The sequence below is a fragment of the Boleophthalmus pectinirostris genome, unplaced genomic scaffold, assembly GCF_026225935.1.
Source record: "Boleophthalmus pectinirostris isolate CB_2022bp ecotype Guang Dong unplaced genomic scaffold, ASM2622593v1 HiC_scaffold_3, whole genome shotgun sequence".
Lineage (NCBI taxonomy): Eukaryota > Metazoa > Chordata > Actinopteri > Gobiiformes > Gobiidae > Boleophthalmus > Boleophthalmus pectinirostris.
In genome coordinates this window covers 19,085,537-19,109,478 of record NW_026571299.1, presented here as the reverse complement: position 1 = coordinate 19,109,478, position 23,942 = coordinate 19,085,537, and the positions used below count along the sequence as shown (strand labels likewise).

General features: G+C 38.7%; 1 protein-coding gene across 1 annotated transcript in view; it reads left to right on the top strand.

Annotated features, from left to right (window-relative positions):
* The window catches only part of magi1b (membrane associated guanylate kinase, WW and PDZ domain containing 1b), a 154,171-nt gene that overhangs the window by 70,794 nt on the left and 59,435 nt on the right, over positions 1–23,942 (top strand). Inside the window, 1 exon segment of the mRNA XM_055160545.1 lies at positions 23,436–23,555. Coding sequence (XP_055016520.1) covers positions 23,436–23,555 — 120 coding nt within the window.

Sequence of the window (23,942 nt, the reverse complement as noted above, 5' to 3'; positions counted from 1 at the left end):
GTGCCCTTAAGATGGAAAAGCTCTGTACAAAAATTTGACCAATTACCCATAAAGTCCCATTCAAACATGCCGCCTGACCTGGGAATTTACCTAAAATTTTGCCTGAAAAGGGACATGTGTGAACAAAGCCAAAGCCGATTTCACTGTATTTTTGATCTGGCAATTTTCTGGATAAATTACCAGGAAAATGCAGGGACTGCTTGTGTGTGAAAAGAGCCAGACAATTGCCAGTACTACCACCCTCCAGGTAGAATCCATGGCAAAAGACGAATTTCAGTTTGTCACCTGGAAAAAATTTTATTTTGGTCAAATACGTTTCACAGCTCATCCAAACTGCTTCTTCAGTTCTGGTCAGATGCTGGTGGACACTTCCTTACTGCAACAAGTTACACTTCAGAGTAGTTTCAGAGTAGCCAGCTCTTCCCTTGAGGCAGATATAAGGCAGTATCCACCAGTGTCTGACCAGAACTGAAGAAGCAGCTTAGATGAGCTTCGAAACAGTTTACCAAAATAATCTTTTGTCCAGTTCACATATTGAGTTTCTTCTTTTGCCACAGTACCACCACTTGTTTTTTTATTCTGAGCTTGGTTTCTGTGGTTGTGCTGTGCGAAGAAGACTACTAGCCTTTCATTTTAGGAGGGGGTGAGCAATATTCCATAAATTTCAAATGACGATTGGGAGAATCCTAATTTAATTTTTATAATGTAATGTTGTCTGTGGAAATTAGAGTGGATAGCCATCTTCTACTTCTGAGAGTCCACACTGTGACTGCTTAGATCTGTCTGTCAATCCCAGGAGGCCGACCACCATATTACCATATTGCCCCATTTTTGTCTGTGTACCTCTAAATCAACAAATTTGTCCTCTCTGCCTTAATGTTTGTAATAGTTCATGTTGTTTTTGTGGCAATATCATTACTCACTCTTGAGGTGCTTCTTGAATTACCAGAGTCTCACACTTCTAGACTTTTCAAATTCCAGACCTCCTGAATTCTAGACATTTTGAATATGAATCTTCTTCGAACCATGAGAACGGGACTCGAGAATGTACGAAATTTAAGTTGCACATTTTGCACAAAACAGTTGCACATTTTTGTCTTCACCTCTTTTAGTGTAGTGTTGCTGAGGTGACCTAATGCCAACTGGTTTTCAGACTGTTCAAGGTGATGTCTTATAGTTTTGTCGTTTTAAAATGACTAGATTGCTGGTTACTCCCTGCTACTAATGGCGCCATTCCAATACTTAGAATTCAAACCTCTAATTTTTAGGCATAATTTTTTCTCCCTTCTTTTTCTTTCTTCAGACCAAACATTTGTTTTGCTTCCTTTTCTGCACGTTCAGCATTCCCAAACTTTCTTTACACCTCCAAACCCTCGACCTGCCCAATATTAGCTGAAGATTTGCTATGTTTTATTATGTACGCCTGTGTAAAATGCAGATAAACTCATGAATCTTAACTACACAATAATACAGATTCAGTTTAATATGCAAACTTCAAATTTCAAAGTCTTTTTTTTCTCTTTCTTCAGACCAGGCATTTGTCATTTTCTTTTTCTGCATGTTCAGCATACCCAATCTTTCTTTACACTCCCAAACTCTCAACCACTCCAAAATTAGCTGAAGATTTAGTATTTTTTTCTACGTAAAAGACAGATAAACTCACGATTCTTAAATTGAGAGTCTGTTTACACGAAATGCTTGCGGATAAAAATGACTGTATGAATATTTTATCTGAAATGCCTTTCATTTAGACGGTGATGGCGTTTTTGGGGCTAAAAAAACACGCAAAAATCTGAAACCACCCTCCAGAGTGGAAAAGTTGAATACACTCCGCCGTAGCTTTTCTGTCTACACTGCCCAAGACGCAAAACTCTGGTCAGATCTACACACGTTATGTACACTTTTACGTCACATACATCACCACCTAGCATTACCACCAAGCTGCCTGGCATGCATACCCATTCGAATTCTGACACTTTTGTGTCACCGTATGCATGCAGATTTCCTCCCGATAACGCTTGTCTAAATGAGGATTAAAAAGTGAAAACACGATACAACATTCTTCTACATCTTCTGTTCAGACCGTTATCATATAAACGTAGCCTGAAACTTTTTTCTTTTTTTTTAGTTAGTGTTCAAACTTCTCATTTTTAGGCTGTCTTTTTTCATTCTTTTTTCTCTTTCTTCAGACCAGACATTTGTCATCTTCTTTTTCTGCATGTTCAGCATCAGCATACCCAAACTTTCTTAGACTCACAAAGCTCAACCTCTCCAAAATTAGCTGAAGATTTTGTATTTTTTTGATGTGTAGGTCTATGTAAAAAGCAGATAAACTCATGATTCTTGAGTTTAATTTATATTTTTTCCTAGTTAATCTTCAAACTCTCATTTTTAGGCTGTATTGTTTCCCCCTTCTTTTTTCTCTTTCTTCAGACCAGGCATTTGTTTTGCTTCTTTTTCTGCATGTTCAGCATGAAGTCATGATTCTTAAATTGAATCTGGATTTTTTGTTTGTTTTTTTGTGTAGTTAATCTTCAGACTTCTCATTTTTAGGCTTTTTCTCTATCTTCAGACCAGACATTTGTCATTTTCTTTTTCTGCTCGTTCAGCATACTCAATCTTTACACTCCCAAACCCTCAGCCTCCCCAAAATCCAGCTTTCATTTCTGATTCAATTCATGACATCCTTGCTGCTCCTGCTTTGCCTCACTACTACTGCTGCTGCTGTCGTAATCCTCGCCTCTTCCCACCACACAAGAGAAGGCGGGACTGCTCTGTCTGTTTGCCATCCACCTGATCACAAAGCTGCTTTCTCTGACCAGCCGTTCATTATCTAGGCAAGTAGCACCATTCTTTGCCTGTTTTTCTAACGCTGAGCTTGTCGGATTGAGTGATGCTAGCCGGAGTCTTCTGATGAATCTCGAGCTAGCTGCACAGACCATTGGGTGAGTCGTATATAGGCTAAGAGGACGACTGGTGGGGTAGCGGGGAGGCGGGGGCAGAAAATGGGGGTGGGGTGGACTTTGGGGTGCGAGAGGGGGCAAGAAGGGGGATGGGTACAGGCAGAGGCACGGATGGAGTGATGCTAAACTCACTGGCACCGGGATCAACCGTGGCAGCTAGCGGTGAAGCTAACATAAACAATACTGGTCTGACACATGTGCGTATGCTCATAGACAGTGATATGATACTCCCTCTGGCATTTGTAAACACCACAACGATTGGATTTGTAGCCAGTCTGGTGATGTTTTGGTGACGTCTTGCATTGCACCCCGAGATGCAACTTGTTGTTTTTACCTTATCAGCGTCACAAGAGGCATACACAGGTAGAATATGTTATTTCAACAAAAGAGCACCCGCATTTGGAAATACACAATGGTGGAAGTGTAGAGATGAGGGAAAGGAGGTGTTTTTCACTGACTCGGCTGTCAGTCATGCACGCAGGATTATGACAGTAATCTCCTGCTCTACCTGTTTTTGTAACGTGTGCTAGAATTAATACAAAGTTAAACAGTGGGTTGAACTTTGCATCTCACCCACAGTTCCCATTTGAACCGCTCATTTACAGATATACTAACTAGGTCTGCTTTCTTTTAGTCATTTGATCAATTATTCAGTCAGTGGTGTTCGTTGACCAAATTTGTATTCATCAATTATAGGTTATAAGGATTTGTATGAGACAACAGCAGAAAAGGGAAGTTAGTGAGTGAGTTGAGCTGAAGACATGTTATTTTTGGGATTATGTACTATGTAAAAAGGTACATTAAACTCATGATTCAAGTTTAATCTGTATTTGTGTAAAATCCCTCAGTCTTCCAGGTAGAATCCTAGCCTGATTCATCAGCTGGTTTCACTTCGTGGTGTTAGAATTTGTTCACTCGACAGTAGGCGAGTACTTTTTTCATTTAACCAATCGCTGCTATTTGGTCGTGATGTATGTAATGCACCACTAACGGAGCTAACTGGTATATTAAGCTTTTCCCAAAGAAAAGAAGGGCAATAACGTCTTTCTCCTTCATAAAATTCACTAAACATTCTCTTTATTCTGACTTTAAAATCTCAGTCTCAGGAATAGTTGCCAACACAGAATGTATGGCTCTTCACTGATTGGCTGGTGCCCGAACTCACACTTCCAGAGTTCTTGCAAACCGTCTATTGTATTCTGATTCCTGATCTAGTCACTGGAGAGAAATGAAATTCAGTGGAGGCACTAGGTGGCGCCAGCCTGGCTAATAGAATCCATGGCAAAAGGAGAAATTCAATTTGTCAACTGGACAAAAGTTTAGTTGGTCAAAACCAGTTTATTCGGTTTGATTTAATCTGTATTGTGTCGTAATACTTTTTTTCTGAATAAATAGTTGTGTTCTCCCATGCAGTTGTAGTCCTGTACAGTTTAAGTCAGGTACATAATGGTTTTGAGGGTTTTTTCCATGTCCCATTTTTGTCCCATTATAGCTAAATCCCTACATAGTTTCAAGTATTTATGTTCAGTTGAATTTAACAACAAACAATAACCGTGGATCTGACCACCAGACACCATCTGCACGTTTATGATTTCATGGACATTTAACAAGATTGTTTATATCCACTTCGCTGTACTAATGGATTCGGACACCTGCTTAATCTATACAGGCTGGAGTGGGCGTACTGAAAGGTTATGGGCAGAGAAGGGGTCACAACCTTTGACCCCTGACTCTCCCCATGACCCCGCTCCAGTTTCCCACCAAAACCCCCTCATTTTTGGCCACTCAGCGAGACAGAATGAATGCTATATGCAAAGCTATATAAACAGTGCTTTAAAAGTCTAATTTGCACTCATGTTTGAATGAGTGGTTGGGTGAGTTTCCTCACAGCAAGAAGGTCCCTGGGTTGATTTCTGAGCTGGGTGGGGCCATTCTGTGTGGAATTTGCATGTTCTTAGGGTGTTTTTTCTCTGGGTTCTCTGGTTTCCCCCTTCAACGTAAAATATGCACAAAAGCTAAAAGGTAGGACGGACCAAGTAACTCAAGATTTGAAGTCTTTGGCCACTGTAAAGTATCCTTGATTCATCAACCGGTTTCATTTTGTAGAAACCATCTGACCTCGCAGTGTTAGAATTTGTTTGCTCTACAGTAGGCGGTTACTTTTTGCATTTAACCAGTCGCTGCTATTTGGTCATGATGTGTGTAATGCATCACTAACTGGGCTAACTGGTATATTAAGCTTTTCCCAAATCCCGTAGGAAGAAGGGCAATAACGTCTTTCCTCTTGATAAAATTCACTAAACATTCTCTTTCTTCTGGCTTTATATCCTTGATCTCAGGAATCGTTGACAATACAGAATATATGGTTCTACGCTGATTGGCTGGTGCCCAAACTCACACTTCCAGAGTTTTTGCGAACCGTCTAGTGTATTCCGATTCTTGACCTAGTCGCTGGAGAGAAATGAAATTGAGCGAAGGGACGAGGTGGCACCAGCCTGGCTAACTGTAAAGTTGTTGCTCTCTACTTTTAGTACTTCATAGTAGCAGTGTAGGATGTGTCAACGCAAAGTACACATTTCTATAAGCTTTGAAAACTGCTTTAACCTTTAACTTAATGGTAGGTACTTCATATCAACCTTTACATAAACTACTTCTTTCATAGTAAAAGTAGAGTGAATTGGTAGCACTACTTAAACCTACTTTTTCTGCAAGACTGCCCATTCCACTCTTTTTCCATTTTCCTGCCGGCACGCTGTCCAAGAACGAAACACAAAGAACATGTGTATGGACTCTTTGTAATCAAATCAGCGGCCAGTGAACGCGAGGTGTTGGTTAGAGGGCTGGACAGGCAGAAGAGGGGAGCAAGGGGGGAAAACTGGAGAGAGGAGAGGAGAGGAGGAGAGGTGGGCGGGGGCATGTAGGCGCGTGCGAGACAGCGAGACAGAGGCACCAAGTCACTCAGCAAGATGCACAGACCTAGACAAGCTTAGTATTGGTATGAGACGTGCGGATGCTGCTTTTAGCCTAGCTCCCCGTTAGCTTAGCATCACAAAGCCAAGCGCTGGACAGAGGACAGACGCACGGGAAGAGGAGGAGAAGAAGGGGAGGGTGGATCGGACAGGACTGCACCGCTTCTCCTAGCACCCATCCACACCTGGTTGGAATTTTATCCCCTTTTGTTTTGTTTTTTTAACCCCCCTACTGCTGCTGCTTTGTTGACTGCATCAGGAGGCACAGATAAGAGGAGGAGGAGGAGGAGAAGGAAGGAAAAGCCCTAGCTTCTCTGGCTCCGAGGTACGATGTCGGGGTGGCTGTGATTTGATGGTTGGGGGTTGGGATGGAGAAGCAGTTGGAAGCGTCAGGCAGTAATGGAGGGTGTTTGTCTCAGGTGTTTCCAGACCGCTGTATTGTAAAATGAAAAAAAAAAGAAAAGAATAAAATAGCTTGCAAACCTGAATGATATCTTGGAACACATAAGCACTGTGACCATATTGCTACCTTTCTACACGTCTGTCTGCAGCTGGAGGATGCTAGCTGTTACAATACACCCCTTTCTCACTGTACCATCTCGTCTAGCCCCTTTTTCTTGACTGCTAAATTTGCCAGTCTGCTAGCTTTGGCGTATCCACCTCCCAGGCTAAACAGTTTCTCTTCCATTTATATGTTGGTGCTGTAGGTAGTGGCACACTCATGGTGCATTTTCTGGATGGAATAAAAAGACAAAGGCTGGCTGTTTGCATGTGTGCACAGAGGGGGCAATTTGGAGCAGGTTTATGCCTGATTTAACTTCATGCTGCCTCCGGTGTTTTTTGTTTTTTGTTGTTGTCCTTTTTTTTACATTCTGATCTGGCTTTTGGTTGTCAGCATGTGTCTGGTGCACTGACAAGGACCCCTGCCATGTGCCCAATATTGGCATGTTAAGGATGCATTCAGGAAAAGGGGGGATTGTAGCATGTCATTAAACAGGCCTGTTTTGGTGTCATTGTGGTGTTAAAATCCTCACCTTGCTTTGCTTAGACAGGAACACATCCTATACAACTGCTTATAATTCAAGTTCAGCCATCATAGTCACATTAAGGGTGAAATGGGGTGTAAATGTATGGTACTGTAAGAAGGCAAAAACAAGAACTGTTTCAAGAAAATTTGGGGACTGGAAAATGCTGGAATTTGCGGCCTGTGCTTTTGGTGGGATTAACCCTTTACTGGGACAGATGGCTTCATCCCCCTGCCGTGCTAACATACCCCCCCTCTGTATTAGTGTGTGTGTGTGTGCGTGTGTGTGTGTGCATGCATGTCCATGCTTGTGGTAGCTACACTACCCCCAATCAGCACTGGCAAGACTAGATCTGTTTGGGTTTTGGAATCTGATGACAGTCTGCTAGTCTCCCCTTTTGTGTGTGTGTGAGAATGAATCAGGAAGTATCTTGTTGGAAAATGTGGAGTTGCTGGCTAGCATACCACCAGAGCATGTTTATTGTGGAGACTGAGGAAAATGCTTCTGTAATAGCTTGTGCACAACAGTTAGTATGCCAACAGTGGCCAGAATACCAGACAAAGCGTCTTTGCTATGTTTTCTCTTTGTCTCTATTTGTCACTTTTTTGGAAAGGCATTTAATTTAATTATATGGGAAATATATATATGCTTTTTGTAGTCATAAGAAGGTCAGTGAAGATAAGTTTAGAAGGAACTTTAGAACTTAAAAGTTACAAAATCTGTGTAGGCTCTTCTATATAATTATTCTACTTTATGGGCTGGGCGATCAATCAAATTGTGATAAGATCCCTGTGATAATCTGCCTTTTTGTTGAAATAATCACATTGTCATTCAGTGCTTCTCTTTCATGCACCTCTACGCTCAAAAACACTCACTCACCCACTCCTCCTATTGGCCAGCCTCCATCCTGCTCTGAGTGAGTGATAGGTGGGTTTAACCAATCACATGAAAATGTGATCACTCAGAAGTGGCAAATGGCTTCTGTTATCTCTTAAATGCAATATAAAAATACAATTGTGATCAAATCAAACTTGTTAGAGAAATTGCACTGCCGTGCTTCACTGAGATGGCAGTGAGTGCCCCTAGCACAGCACAGCAGTGCACCTTCTCTAAGACTTGTGATCCAGGGTTTGTAAAAGTCGTGATATCATTCTCATGCTGCATCCCTCACCCCAAAGAGTGCTTTAATAATACTCAGCTTTTAATACTGTAATGAATTCACTTGAGCTAAGTATCATTATCATTTCTATTAAATTCGGTTGGTTTGACTGACAAAGGGAAATGATCAAGACATATTGAATTGGTGTTATGGATCATGGTTGGATTAGTTTGAGAAATTTCCAGGAACCTTCTAGAAAACTGGATATCAATAATACTTGGTAATGCTCCAAAACACATTGGCACAATTATTTTCAGGTTTGACAATAGTTGGGCTGCGTAATTCTTCCATACTTTAATCAATTCTTTGAAACTGAAAAGGCATTGTCGCTCCTCACGCTTGCTCACTTATGTTCAGTATTACTTTTCACTTCCCAAATTCGACATTCGTGTGTGTTGAATATGCTGTCACTGCTGATTTGAGTGAGTTCACATCGAGGCAGCAGTGGCGTCGTACTCTCAGATAACACAAGGCAGTGGGAGCTTTTGGATTCAAGTTTTGCTCATCGGATTGTGAAGAAAGCAGGAGCTGTTATATGCAGGGCCACACAGGCAGTTGTCACAAATGCCAAAAGCAGTGGAGACCAAAGAAACGTGAATGAGCAGATCAGAGGCTGGGCGGAGAGACTGGGGCTTTAAATGTCTTCAAATCCAAAAAGGAATGAGGGATAATGACTGTAGATTAAAAGAGTTGCTTGCGTTACAGAATTCAAGCAGAACCATAAGAAATTTGGGGAGGAAAAAAATATGTGACATTTAAGACAGTATAGCCCATCCCAGAATTAATTTAAGCCTTAACTACCTGATTTTTACGGTCTTAAAAACATGAAAAACAGAACTACTGTTATTCATTTTCAACTGTTTTTAGTGGTTCTTGAAGTTATTTCTCGATTACCGTGTGCATTCTGAGCATCCTGATTATTCACCGCAAGCGCTTTTCAAGACTTTCAGAGCCCAGTTTTGTCGCCGTGGTATTACTAACATCAAATAGCATGCTAACCACCTACTTCCTGATTCTTTGGCAATAAAATGCTTTCTAATTGGAGGCAAATGGTACACATTGGAGTTATTTTGACCTCAAGAGGTGAAAAATTGTCAAATCGTCTTATTATGATGAAAGAAATGGCCTTTATCAGTGGTTCTCAAAAAATGGGGTATTATACTCCTCTTCTTTGCAGGTCAAATATTTGCTGAATTTAAAGGTAATTTATTCCACATTTTCGTCCTTCTTTGGGTTAGTCCTTGGTAGAAATAGCAATTGTGTAGACCTTTTAGGCCCTATATTTTAGATTCTTAAGTGGTAGTTGGTATGAAAATTCGAGAAACACTGGCCACTATATTATGGAAGACTAGCATTTTCTGCGGGCACTGCTGTTGTTCCTCAGTCAGTCTATAATTCACTTTTTCAATTGACTTTTCTCCCCAATGACCTCAAGTGTTCTCGCAAGCCGATTTAAAATTCTATTAATAGTGCAATTATGAAAATCACCTCCACTAAACACATTCCCATGACCTACTTTTCACTCACACTATAGTCAACAATTAAAGATGAAGAACATGAGCATGCCCTATGGCACTCATCACAGGTACTGAGTGAGAGTTGCGGAAAAAACTAACTTTATTTACAATCTGTGCAGCAGGGTTTTATTTAGAAACTACACACTTTTTGGTCTTGATTTGACCTTTTTAGAATAACATAGGTCACACTCATATGCCTCCAGCACAAGGCGGTATTTTGTTTTTGTGCAGAGTGACCACCTGAAATGAACTAGAGGAAGCGTTCTTTGTAGGGCTAAAAAAAAGTCTAATTTGATTTTTCTGACAAGAATTGTGATGGTGATTAGGTTTGCAATGAATGCTTTTAATAATAGGATTGTCTACAGAGTTCACAACTTGAACATGTCTAGAAGAATTTAAAAATATACTGAAATATGAACTGAGTAATAGAAGAAACACATTTCTGAACATGTTTGTACAGACAGCAGATTGATACAGAATAAGGATTTTTGGAATTTTGTTGTTTGTGGAGGAAGTGATGTTAATTAAAAAAATGAGCCTTATTTTGCTAATTGCATCCATTGAAATCACCATTTTTATGTACAATTAATCTTGCAAACCTACTTCTTTGAACACTTTGGTCCATTGGAAAACAGCACTGGATTGTCAGTTGTCCCATGGATTTATAAGGAAACAAAGTGGATAACTAAAAGTTATTCCTACAGATACTTTTCATATACTGTTCTAATGTGAAGTAGAGATGTACTGACAATAGGTATAATACGTAAAAATTTTGTAACACAATTATCATGGCAACAATGCCTATCTTAAAAAGTTATAAAGACATTCATCATTTCCTATAATGAATAATTCTAGGTGTTTGATATAACCAATGCACATAGCTTTAAAAACAACTATGATCTAGAGCAGGCATGTCCAAACTATGGTCCTTGGGCAAAATGCGACCCTCAGACAAATTTTTCTTGAACCTCAGGCTTCCAGGTGAATTGGCCCAAATTACCTTGCATCAATTAAAAATGAACTTTTTACTGCAAGTTTTTTTTTTTTTTTTTTTTTTTTTTTTTTTAAATCTACCTTGATAAAGCTAATATTTAATATTTAGTATGTGGATCTTAGCATGAATAAAGACTGAACTAAAGCTCATTCTAACATGATAAACATGCACATATTTTAATTATTCACTGTATTGAGCACCAGTCTACAGCCCTCAATCAGCCCTCTGTTTCGTCTGTGTTTAGAAATGTGGCCCTTGATGAAAAAAGTTTGGACACCCCTGATCTAGAGCATTGTTTTCCAAAGACTTTGTCGTGACCTCAGGTGGGTCGCAAGAGATTTTTTTTTGGGTCGCCTTGTCACGATCTGCATGTAGGTATGTTGAAATACTTCAAATCGTAATTAATTATTAAATAATTATTTTATTGACTATTTTGTTCCAATATTTCTGGTTCATTTGAATGTTGAAAAGAAAAAGAAATGGACTAAATTTAATGGACATTTAATAGCTGACTTATGGATCCTTTTATTGCTGGTTCAATTACTGTTTTTCATAATTTGAAACTTGAGTAATACTAATAGTTCAGAGAGACACAATCACTCAACAAAATATCCTCATTAATGTTCAATAATGGTCAAATGCACCTTTATTTTGTGATTTACTAATAATGTCTATTGACTTGGGTTGCCAACATTTGTTACTTTTAAAATATGGGTCCCCAGAAAAAAAAAACAACTTTAGGAAACACTGATCTAGAAGATAAGACAATGGATAAGCAGCTTTATTGTTGGGGACCAAAGTCAAATAATCAAAATCAACTATGTGTGTATAGATTTATTTATACTATGACTATTTGGAGAGTTCTGTTCAGTTATCAAGTAATCCATCTGAGCATAACCTTTGCAAACATAGCATTAGTGTGTCTGTTTGCTGTGGAACTGGACTAGCTGGTCGGTCACATGTTGTCATCCGTTATAACAAATAACAGGTCAAACTGTTTTTATATTAGTCAGTAGTAATTTTTGTTAAGCAGAGGAGTTGTCTTGTCATTTGTTTTTCTTGCACAACAAAAATAAAGATAATCTGGACAGAATAACATATGCCTTATAGGTGCGCACTATAACTTTGTGGTGCTGGTGCAGGATATGCTGTTTGCTTGTCTCCATGGCCATGTGGTTGTCTGCCTGAAATGTTCCACAGTCTAGTATTAAACATGCATCTCCATGAACGCAAGCAGATGACACCACGAGGTCGAGTTACAGGTTAGATCTATGGAGAGACGGGTCCACTCACCGATTGTTTAGGAACCAGAGAAGCCAATGGCCAATGTGCTCTGCCCATATTTTTGTACTGATATATGTAGGGCCGAGTTTGATTATTTTTCCCCATATTCTGTACCTTACTGACTGTCCTGTTTTAACGTAAGCCTATAAGAGAACAGAGTCGCATTTTGTGCTGTTCTCTCTTTGCACTATAGTGTTCAAATACAACTTTATATAGTTTCTGTAGGAAGCTGATTGGCCCAAACAAAACATCGGTCAAAAACATGCTGGAGATTTAAGGTCGATATGCAAACAAAACGTTAAATGCAAATATTGTCTATCTCTAGTAAGAATGGAAGGTAATATTGGGTAGTAAAAACACCTAAATGCAAGATAGATCAAGTCAATACTGTGGTGCTCCACCTGAGGTGACTCCAGAAAACTTACATACTAGTACTAGCCCCTGTAAGTGATTTGAGTTTTTGTTGCTTTTACTCACTCCATTGTAGTATAGCTTGATTTTTGTATACTAGTCAAAGAATACAATCAAATAACATTGTTTTGCAGTAATTGTCTTTTGGCTTGCTCTCTTTTTGTATCTTTAATCTAAGGAGCCTCAGGCCAAGAAAGAGGCCCTCCTTCTCAAATACTGGAAGCCACTTTAATCAGCCGCTGTGCTACTGTCAACTTACACACTTAGACAACATTTATTGATCCACGAGGGAAATGACTTAAAACCAGGCAGACACTTCAACTGATCCTGCTTCAAAAAAAGTTTGAAAGACTGTTTTGGATTTGCTCCCTGCTTATTTATATTGTACGAGAATGCCGTCAACAACATCGGAAAACTTTAGGAATTTTGTCATGAACATGATTTTCCCACCTGAACTTTGGTCTTGTTTTGGGGCACGCAAGAAGAGAAGAAGTCGCTCCAACAATATGAAAGAAGTCTTTCTGTCTGGCTCATTGGACGTGTTTTTCACTCAAGACAAATATAAGGACAAGTCTTTGAAACTCGCAACTACATCTGTTGAAGATTCCAGGCTGCCAGCTCGTGTCCGTAGAGGAGGACCCCGCGTTGGCTCAGTGAAAGGAGTTAAATGTAGGTCAGCTAAAATACAGGGGCAGCCAGGGAGGAGATGTGGGCCTTGGGTACTTGATTGCTTTAGGGGAATGCAAGCTTAAAATATAGTCAGTCTCCCCACACAAGTATTAGGATGTTAGGTTGCATTCAAAATGTGTTTTTCATTGCAAATAATCCATACGTTAGAGATCATTCTTTCATAAATGATGCTGATTGTTTAGAATCCAGAGCAACGAATGGCTAATAAGCTCTGCCGATATTTTTGTGTTGATATTTAGGACAGATTTTGATTATTTTCGCCAACTTATGTAATTTTACAAGTACCGTATTATGCCATTTTCTGGTCTGTGTTACAATGTTGTTTCCTCATCACATACATACGTGGAGCTGTGTTTTGTTTTGTTTCATTCACACATGTTTAACACACAAACCCTACATATTTAGACTGTGTTCTTCTCTCAAACAGAAAACACTCTGTTCTAGCTTATGACGTCTTGATGTCTTACACTCTATACAGCTTCACTAGAATAAATTGAGTGATTTTAGCCCTGGAATTGCTAGGTGTAGGACAACGAATATTGCCAGAACATGTGTGAATGAAACAAAACCCAACTTCGGATGTGTTTTTTTTTTTTGAGGTAACAGCATTCTAACATGGCTTAAAGCTCACAATTTTGCATAATAGAGGACCTTTAATTTGACTACAAACTCACCTACAACCCTTTTTTGCTGCAAACCTTTAAGAGAACTGTGTAGTCATGTTTTATGCAGTTATTTCATTGCACTAAAGTGGTAAAATAAAGCTTTGTATGTACTCTTCAAGCAGAAAGTCGGTCAAAACTAAATATTTGCTAGTACTGGAGATTTAATACTGATAGACCGATGTGTTTTTTTTTTTTTTTTTTAAATCATATGATCCATCTCTAACTATGTAACTTTACTGGTGAAGGGTCCACCACATGATTGCCTCCATGGAGATGTTTTCCCTGGAATGTTCCACAATAAAGGATTAAACATATCTTGTCTTTTTTCCCCATGATAGACATGCATTTTTCTATGAACAGGGTCACCTCTCCACAGAGCTAACCTGTAACTTGTGGAATATTCCAGGCAAAGCATTAAAATCCCCAATGAAGACAAGTTTGTGGCAGACTCTACCAGAAAAGTTACATAGTGCAGCTTTAATGTCATTGATTCCGATCTGCACTCTGTAAAGCTTTATACTTCTAAAAGGGCTTATCACTGCCAAGATAAATTACCATTGCTTTTCTTTTTTTCGATTAGAGATCGGGTAGCTTGAGAAATACTTATCTTGGTGTCTTGAGTTATGAAACACTTACTTTCGAATTGTGACTGTAATTTCAGAATTTCTCATTTCAGTCTCTGTAATTTGACAAATTTGGGTTAGATCTAGCTTTTGAGACTCATCTTCAGCCTTGTTTTGTCCAGGCTGAGAAACCAATTCTTGCAACCAGTTCTGTTCATCCGTCTTGTTTTTTGTCTTTGGTTGTCATGATACTAAAATTTCAAGCTCTTTTTTGAAACTATGGAATAGATTTGATAACTTAGTGCTGATTTCAAAAGTACAATGATAATAAAAAACACTCTCTTTAGACAATAATATGTGATTTTCAACATCAAATCATAGTACTTTCTGTATTTACTATGTGGCCTTATATCTGTGCAATATCTCAGTCGTCCAAGTATGCTGGTAATAGTAGTGGTCCTTGGGCGTATAGTAGTCTATGTGGTCTTATACTTGTTCTGATACAACTCCAGATCATTCTAAAGCTATTCAGGAAAAGTTCATTTCTGTCTTGAGAATTTTTACCTTTTGATTTGATACCTGCTCAAATGAGTATATAACTGGCCTCGACATTAACGGTTGTCCGCTGGCCAGGGGCAACTAGAAGTTTTGTCCGGGCATGTGTTCTCTTTTGCCTAGCTGCTCGAGCGGGCAAGTGAAAATACAGCGACACAAGTCTAGTCCCCCATTAATAATAACAATTTATTTGGTTGAAAAACGAAGCAACGGACTGTCTGCTCGTAAAGTCCAAAACAAGGTTGATTCAAGACCGAGACAAGACCAAGTCCAAATGTGGTCGAGTTCGAGACGAGACCAAGACCCTAAAAAACGTTCTTGAGTACTACGACACTAGCCTGTGCATATATTTAAGAAGAGGTGTCGGGCAAGTAAAAAATGATAGCCACCTGCCCGCTCAAGTACTTGTAAATGCTTTATATTGAGCCCAGACTAGTTTTAGTATCGAGTAGGATCTGATTTTCGATACTTTTGACAACCCTAATGTCTACTTTAACCAGACCCTAGACCTCAAGCAACCTAACATTTCTTTTAAATGTGTAGCTTTTTTGCATTCAGAGTTGTGTTTTTGCCACTTTTTGTTACAGATACAATCACTTAGGGGCAACAGTTAACGTCGTTTTTGTGTACTCATGTTGTTATTTATTTATGATGGCAGAGACGGTAGAAGGGATCTGAGGACTGACACACAATCTCAAACTCCAAATAGAGATTCCTATTTTTAGAACAACTGTAAAATACTGTATTATTAAAATGTTGTTTACTCAGACGGGATGATGTTGTTGACGGCACAGTTCATCGCGTTCAGTGGAGTGACAGACATTTACTATTGATTCTGTCTATGAGTGAGTGACGATGTGGATGGGCGAGGAAGGCCAAGGTCACATGGAGGGTTGGGACGGGCTGCTAGTGTTATCAGATATTGATTTGGGTGTAACGTCATGCTGTCAGTCACAGGCTTGGTGTTTGGGTAACCTGTTTGTTTAAAGCTGTGGTATCTGAGTTTCACATCGCAGAAGGAGGAAGTGGGTGTTTAACTCTGTCTAACTTGTCCCCAGCATTGACAAATCCTTCAGGACATTTGTGCGCATTCATTTTTGGCCGTGTGCTTTTCTTAGACAGCAGAAGTAACACTGTGGTGGACCCATAGGCTATATATTTAAATAGACGGAGCTAACATGCTTGCTGCCTCTTTCCATATATGAAGTGAGCGTGGGGCTGCTTCCATCTTCATCAACTCTGGTTCCAGTTGACTTTACATTGAAAAATGGTTACCCCTCTGTCTGTAACTGCTGCAGTGAGCCTTGTCATTTTGATCTTAAAATGTCCATATTAATCCACTCTACATGATCCTAGTGTTTTTATTTTGCAATTTTATCTGTAAATCAAGATATGGACGTTAATAACAGACAAATCAGGTGCCTTTTTTCCTGAGGTTGCACCAGCTAGTGTGAGCAACAGGTTTGATTGTCCGCATTGCTAAGCGCTCCCTCCCTGCTAAACCAGCGGTGAAGAGGCGTTACCTTCAATAGCCTAGCTCCGGATTGGCTCTTTGGTTGCTATAATACTCGCAGTTGTAACTCCAAATATGAAATTTGGTTCAAAATTCACCCCAGAACTGCTAGTCTCGGTCGAGCTTCATTTGACTGCAGCTTAATGCTTTGGGTGATGTCACACATACTTAGTTCACTTCTTTAAACAGTCTATGGGTGGACCGCCCAAGCACAGCCAATCAGAGCACTGCTTTCAGCACTAATGTCTGGATTAATGGCAAATAAAAATACTTTATTAGCTACAGACAGACCACAGCAGACTCTTTTTGGCTAAAAGTGCTGCTTTTACAATATGCTTATAAAGGGAAAAAATAAATAAATCTACCCATTTACAAATGTTTCGTACTCCAGCTTTAAAGACATTACAACCTTTTATACAACAATGTAGAATGCCAGATGCTGTTGTGGATCAATACTTTCATCTACTCATTCATAAGAAATATGATGAATTGAATTTGATGAATGGCCATCAACAGTACATTCTTGGACATATCACTGAATTCTTGATCAGCAGTTTCCCTTGGCGGTAATCTGCTTTTCTGGTTGTACTTTGATTGATTTGAATCTGGTTCATATTATGCATAGAGCTGCATGATTATGGCAAAAAACAATTGTGATTTTTCTGACTAGTAATGTGATTTGTGATATGCTTATGAAGTAAACCTGTAAGACTCCTGTACATTTGAGGACACTGTATAAGTCCAATCTACAGCTACAACAAGATTTATCTAGAAAAAGACAAACTATTTTATACATTTATACATTTGTGCATTTTTACTGTAGAGTGTCCATTGTTCAAAGACAGCTACTGTATGCTCTAATGGCATATTTACTGAGTCCTAATCTGGTCACAGTAGGGGGTGCCCGGTGGCTGTTGTAATAAAATGGGTGCTCTGTGGTGTGCTCCATTAACGTTATTAACCTTCAGTATTTCCCATTTTGCCCCAAACCAGCACCACTGACCTCCCCTTGCCTGTCCATTGTCGTTTAATCAATCAATATGTGTGCATTTACTGTCAGGACCTGGCAACGGATTATATTAACACATTTAGAGCTATGACAGCACTGGTGGGACATAATCTGCTTTGTACATTTTAAAATATAGGACGTTAAATGGATCGTGCACACTTGAAAGACAACTGAATGGCATTTAATTTTGATGTTATTTTGATATTTAACCAGTGGCATGTGTCATTTAGCACAAAAAGTTTTTTCCTCCAAAGTCTAGTCTCCTTTTCATAGCACATGTTTTTACTGTTATATGACCCCATTCCCCAAGATGATCTTATTTGAAAAACGACTTTGAAATATATAATTTGTTTTGCACCAGCTTTCTATATTTCCCTCCATAAACAATACTTTGTTTTGAAATGGAAGAAAATCAAATCACTAAAGGCATTTGTTCTATTGAAGGCTGTTTCTCTTTCACTGTATAGATTCAATTGCTTTTCATACATTTTCTATATTGGCAATGTATGCAGTAAAGGATCTGATTTTTAGCTGCTGCCAGATGTTTGTGAATTAGAATATACATGGTCAGATTAAACAAATAATTTCATGTACAGTATTTTCCGGACTATAATTGGTTCCGGAGTATAAGTCACACCAGCCAAAAAATGTGCAATGAAGAAGAAAAAACATATATAAGTCACAATGGACTATAAGTCACACTTTCTGGGGGAAATGTATTTTATAAAATCAGAGACCAGGAACCGACATTTCATCTTGAAGGGCAAGTTATAGTAATAACAATAGAACAGAGAACAACAGGCTGAAAAGGAGTCTAGTATGTTAATGTAACAAGTTTACCAAAATCTCCAACTCACTCCAAATCACTAAATCCATTGAATTCTTCATCCTCGGTGTCACTCCGGACCTCCGGAGGTAAACAGAGCATCGTTTCCTCTTCTGCTTAGCTGTCGTCAGACTCACCATCAGTTCCAGTTAGAATTATTCTGCCTTTCTGAATCCTGACAGGATGGTTTTGGTTGTCACTGAAGTCCAGGCTTTGCTTGATCCATCCAGTGACTTCCAGGAAAGTTGCATAGCACACCCATCCGGGTGCTGTGAAGCTGTGTTCTCCATCCTTGCTTTCCGCCAGTCCCTCACAAGTTTCTCACTCACTCTAAACTTTCTTTCTGTTGCTTGTTTTCGGTTGAATATTTCACTACTTGCAGCAGGACAGCAGCTTTTTCTGCAGGAGACATGCGCAGTAGAGGGTGAAGTGACAGTGGTACAGGAGTAATAGAAGCAGCACATACGGGCACACAAGCCTAGAGCGCCCTCTCGCGGCTGTCAGTGTGAACATTTTAATATATAAGTCGCACCGGAGTTTAAATCGCAGGACCACCCAAACCATCAAACAAGTGCGACTTACAGTCCAAAAAAAAAGGCAATGTAATTTATCTGCTTTGTCTTCTTTGCCCACTGCCCACATGTATTACTGATGGAGAGGTGGGTGGCACTGGGCAAAGGAGACGGGGCTCAGCTAATTTCTGCCAAAAGCTGGATTATGCAAACACATGCTAGGTCTGTTATGTCTTTTTCATTGTGTGGCAACTGGCAAGATCAAAACTGTTTGAACTGTATCATTCTGATCTTTGTTTGCATGCACAGAAGAAATCTGATCATCAAAACATATGGTGACGTCAGTTAGACAATGGATTATTAGAGTAACTATTGCATTTGGAAGACAAAGTACAATGAATCTCTCCTTATCAAATCCTGTACAAGTGTGAACAATCAGAAATCACATTTTAATAAACTAGTCATTGGATAATTATCAGATTTTTGGTATACATGTAAACATAGAGACTGTCTTACTAACCTGCCTATAGGCTATAGTTATTTTGGCTGCTGCCCACCACAGTACAGCCCAGTCCCACATCCTCTGCCTGCCTTTGCTTTGGTCTCTCCTCCCTCACTTCTCACTGAAAGGAGCTTTTGTTACAGGGATATTGGATAAATTAACCCTTTTAGTGATTAATTCTACTTACCACCGGATCCAAGGCAAGGAAAGGTTCTGGCTGTGTGTGCTTTCGGAAACACTGGTCATGATTCCACTTCCTGTTTGATTTTTTTTTTTTTTTAGTTGGACTGGGAATTTATGTATGGGAAGAGAGCACAGTTCTTTTATTATTTATATTACAATTGGGAATAGAGTATAGTACTATAATTTTTCGAGTCGTAATTGGAGCTGGTTCTAACACATTCTGCTCCAGCTTCTATCCCAAGTACTCGCCATCAGAAGTGATTCTTTTCCTGATTTCTTAACCTCATCCTAAATCGCTAATTTGAATACATGAATCAAACTTTTTTGGTTTGTTGTATTTTTGTGTTTCCTGTATTGACTGTAGCGGAAATAGAAACTTTGGATTGCTCTATGACAGTTTGGTAAGAATGTGCATGCTAGATAAATACGTATCATGTTGTACAACTTTCTCAACAAATAATTTTACAAACTGCACAATTTTCCCATTTTTATTCTAAATATAACTGGACCTCTTATAATATATCTGATCTATGTTATAATATTGTTTCCTCATCACAAACATAGCTTTTCTTTTACACCTTGTGATGTCATGGAGTAATATAGGAAGTGCTCTGCTGTGTCTTTAAACTCCATACACCTTCACTTGCCAATCTCTACTGAACTAAAGGTAAAAGGTAGCTGTTAACTTTGCTTCATGACATCACAAGGTGGAACAGAGCATTTTAATTTTTCCAGATTTAGGCGCCCCAGTAATGCAGGGTTACTCAGACGTGTGAATAAAACAAAACACAACTCCAGCTATGTTTTTGATGAGGTAACAACATTTTAACATGGTTAAAAGCTCACATGAGTCAATTGTGCGTAATAAAGGCCCTTTAAACCCACCCCAAAGAAACAGGTCCTCTATTAGATCAGCATGAATAATACTAATAAAACACACACACACAGATTCTGCTTGTTTATGTGTGTGTACTACATGCTAACTTGAATAGGTTTTTCACACACGTTTGATTTATCTCCTCTGTCACCACACATGGCTGCAGCAGGACTTCCCCCTGCTCTTATCCTCCATACATGCTTCTATTTTTACCCTCTACTCCTACCTCCAGAGGTTCACTGATTGGGACATGGGCAGATTAAAGAAAGGAAAAGCCCTCTCATGTTACTATAGAAATGTGTATCATATGAAGTAGTGTTTTTTTCTGAAATAAGCTGTAATTGTGTAACTCAGACAGTGTGAGCTAAGGATAGGTCTGTCATGATAATTAATATATCATATTTATCAGTATTTATCATGTGTATAATTTCTTTGCAAAAATATGGAGCATTTCTGCTATTTTTACGTAATAAGGTAAGATTTGAATGGTAGAAGGTTGAATAAATAAATATCTGTGACTAATTATTGGTTAATTCTGTTATTTATTTGTTGCAGTTCATGTTTTTTAAAGATACTTTATATTTAAAAATAGTTTATAGATATGGATATGGATATGGATGCTTTATTGTTGTTAGGAATTCACCGATACCCATATTGAATATCAGTGCCAATCCAGGAAAAATTGCAGTATTGGGTATTTTTTCTATAATACCGGTTCAGTCAATATCTTGGTTGTACTCTTTACTGACTAATTGTAATAACTTAATTGTATTTTGAGAGAAAAAAAACATTTTCAATTCCACACTGGTATCGGTTAATATCTGATATCGGCAAAAATGCTATAGTAGATATTCGTATTGCAACTGAAAAACCTCGAGCGGTGCATCCCTAATTGTTATTGTATCAGTGGCATAAATTAGTTTCAGTATTATCCTTTATTATCTATATTTTGTTATCGTGACAGGTCTAACTAAGGTTTCAGGTTTGATAAAGTTTGATCTCACATTGCAGTGGACACCTATAAAGTTAAAGCTAAAGTTAATGTCTCTATTATACAACTAGGCCTGTCACAATAACAAATTTTAAAGCACGACATATTACTACTGAGATATACTGCGATAAATTATAACATTGAAATTCCTAGTACTTAATCTAACTGACTCAATAACGATAATGCAAGATCATTTCAGTAAACCAGTATCATTAAAAGGCTTGAGCTGCTACAAATAAATAGCAGAATGAAGCAAGAATTAGGCATTGACTTATTCAACCCTCTACAGCTCAAATCCTATTTTATTACAACCCAAAAATACCCCAAATTTCTCCACCTTTGCAAAGAAATATTATATACAATAAATATTGAGACTCAAAATATATAGTTTGAGTTTTCGTATATTGAACGATGAGTCGATATAGTAATTATTGTGACAGGCCTATATGCAACTAATTGGTTTTGCAAATCAAGTTACAATATTGGATTTACATATTGCAATGTTGAGGAAAAAATTAAGAAGGACGTGGCTAGACTAGAGAAGGCATCTTGTACAAAATATATTCTATTACCGTGTGTGTACGTTTTCTGCATATTTATCAGGTCAGTATAAATACATCTTAGTGTTGTTGTTTATAATGTTGCTTTCAGATGTACAAATATTGGTATGATAATGGTGATAGGGGGTGTGTTTATTGGAGCAGGTCAAAATGTGCTTAAAGGTGCACTCTGTAACTTTTCTGGTAGACGGCCTGCCAGTTACTTGTCCCCAATATTCCAAATTATGGCATTAAACTTTTCAATCTCCATAGAAACAAGCAGGAGGGCAGTTTACAGGTGAGATCTGTGAAGAGGTGGCCCCACTCATTGTCAGAAGGCATGTTTTTAAAGGTATTTTTGAACAAAAGAAAAACATAATTGAATAAATGCATCTTATGGATGTTTAATACCATATTGTGGAACATTAAAGGTAAAGGAATAGCATCTTCATGGTAGCGGACCTCCAACCTAAGGGCTGCAAGATTAGCTGCAATTAAATCTAAATGTTTACTTAATAGTCAAAATTAACAAACCACAACAGCTGCAATTAAATAAGTAACATGACCCCTTTTGAATCACCAAACGTGTTCTGAAAAACATGGTGTCTCCAATTATTTTAGTAGTTCATATTTCAGTCTTGCTCCAAATGTCAATATTCCTCCACGCTGTGAAAGTAATCCTGACTCTTATTAGGATCAAATCAATACTACAATGGTGGTCAGAAAAACTTTGCAAAGATGTGTTTTTCCAAATTCTCTCAGCCCAACCATGTTTTATTAACCACCTTGGAATACTGAGAACTATGATATCACGAGGTCACAGGGGCCAGGCTGGATAGACGGTTTGGGGTTTTTCTGTTTTGAGTTTTCATGTACTCTGTGTGTCAGGATCTATTTAATAAGCTACTTTATGTAAATTTCCTGTTTAATATCATGCAGTCTTTGTTACTAATGATGATGTGGAGGACTAATCAAATCCATTTACTTTCACTGATGGATGGGCGATAGATTTCTACTTTCCAATGTCGGTATATCAGGAAAAAAAATGTATAAAATATTGTTTCAGCCCAGTCTGTGTGTCCCATGTGTCATTCCAAGTTTGTCCTCTGTAGATACGATTTGTCTTTTTGAACAGAATGATGCTTAAAAAGTTTATCAATAGAGCAATTAGGCTCTAATATGACTGTATGTTTCACACACACGTAAGAAATAATTTTATATCCCAGACAAAACATGTTATTATTTTTACTAAAGTGAAAAGTTAATTATTATCTTTACATCAACTTAGATGCATTTGTAGGTTAGCTTATGAATTTTAAAAGCTAAATATCAGTATAGTCAAATATCGTTATTGGCCACAGCATTAAACCAAGTATCTGATATCGACTCAAAAAATTTATGTTGGACCATCCCTACTTCAACTCACAGATTCACAATTGCCTCTGTCGTGAGCTATTTACCACTGACACCACTGCTACCAACTGTTAAGTCACTGAAGATGCCATGCCAAACCATACACGCATTCACACACATTTGTAGCCAAACATATGGTAGGACCCCACCAAGGTGCTACTCTGACGCCTCACACTCTACCCTCGTGTGAAATCCCATCTTAGACTCAAACGCCAGCAATGGAATACGCTGCTGTGTCTCTCTGAATGAATCCTCTCTTCTGATTGGCTTCTCAGGTACAACCCGCCCCCCTCGTGACGGAGAAGTTCCTGGTGTGGACTACAACTTCTTGTCTGTGGAGGAGTTCTTGAAGTTGGAGAAGAGTGGGACCCTGCTGGAGACAGGCACATACGAAGGTGAGAGAAGATTCTAGTTATGCTCAACACTTGACATTTCTTAAACAAGCTAGTAATTCTAATGAATGAATACTGCCTGAGTCAATATTAGTCATCCCTTCAACCTGAAGACCCAATCAGAGGAGAGCTAAGAAAGAATACAACCAAAAGAACTAAAGCGATATGGACTAAAATTATATGGACAGCCCATACCTTATGTGAAAGCTCAGAATCTCCAGACTTCACTCTCTGAGCTGTAAAGGCTGCACTAGCACTGATTCATGATTGGCTGTAGGCGCTGAGGTTTAGGTAGTCCTTTAAGATTTCAACCAACTGGATTTCAGCACTGAAACTGGCAACCCAAATGGCAGACTCATGCTCATTCTGCCTGTGATTGGATAATCATTT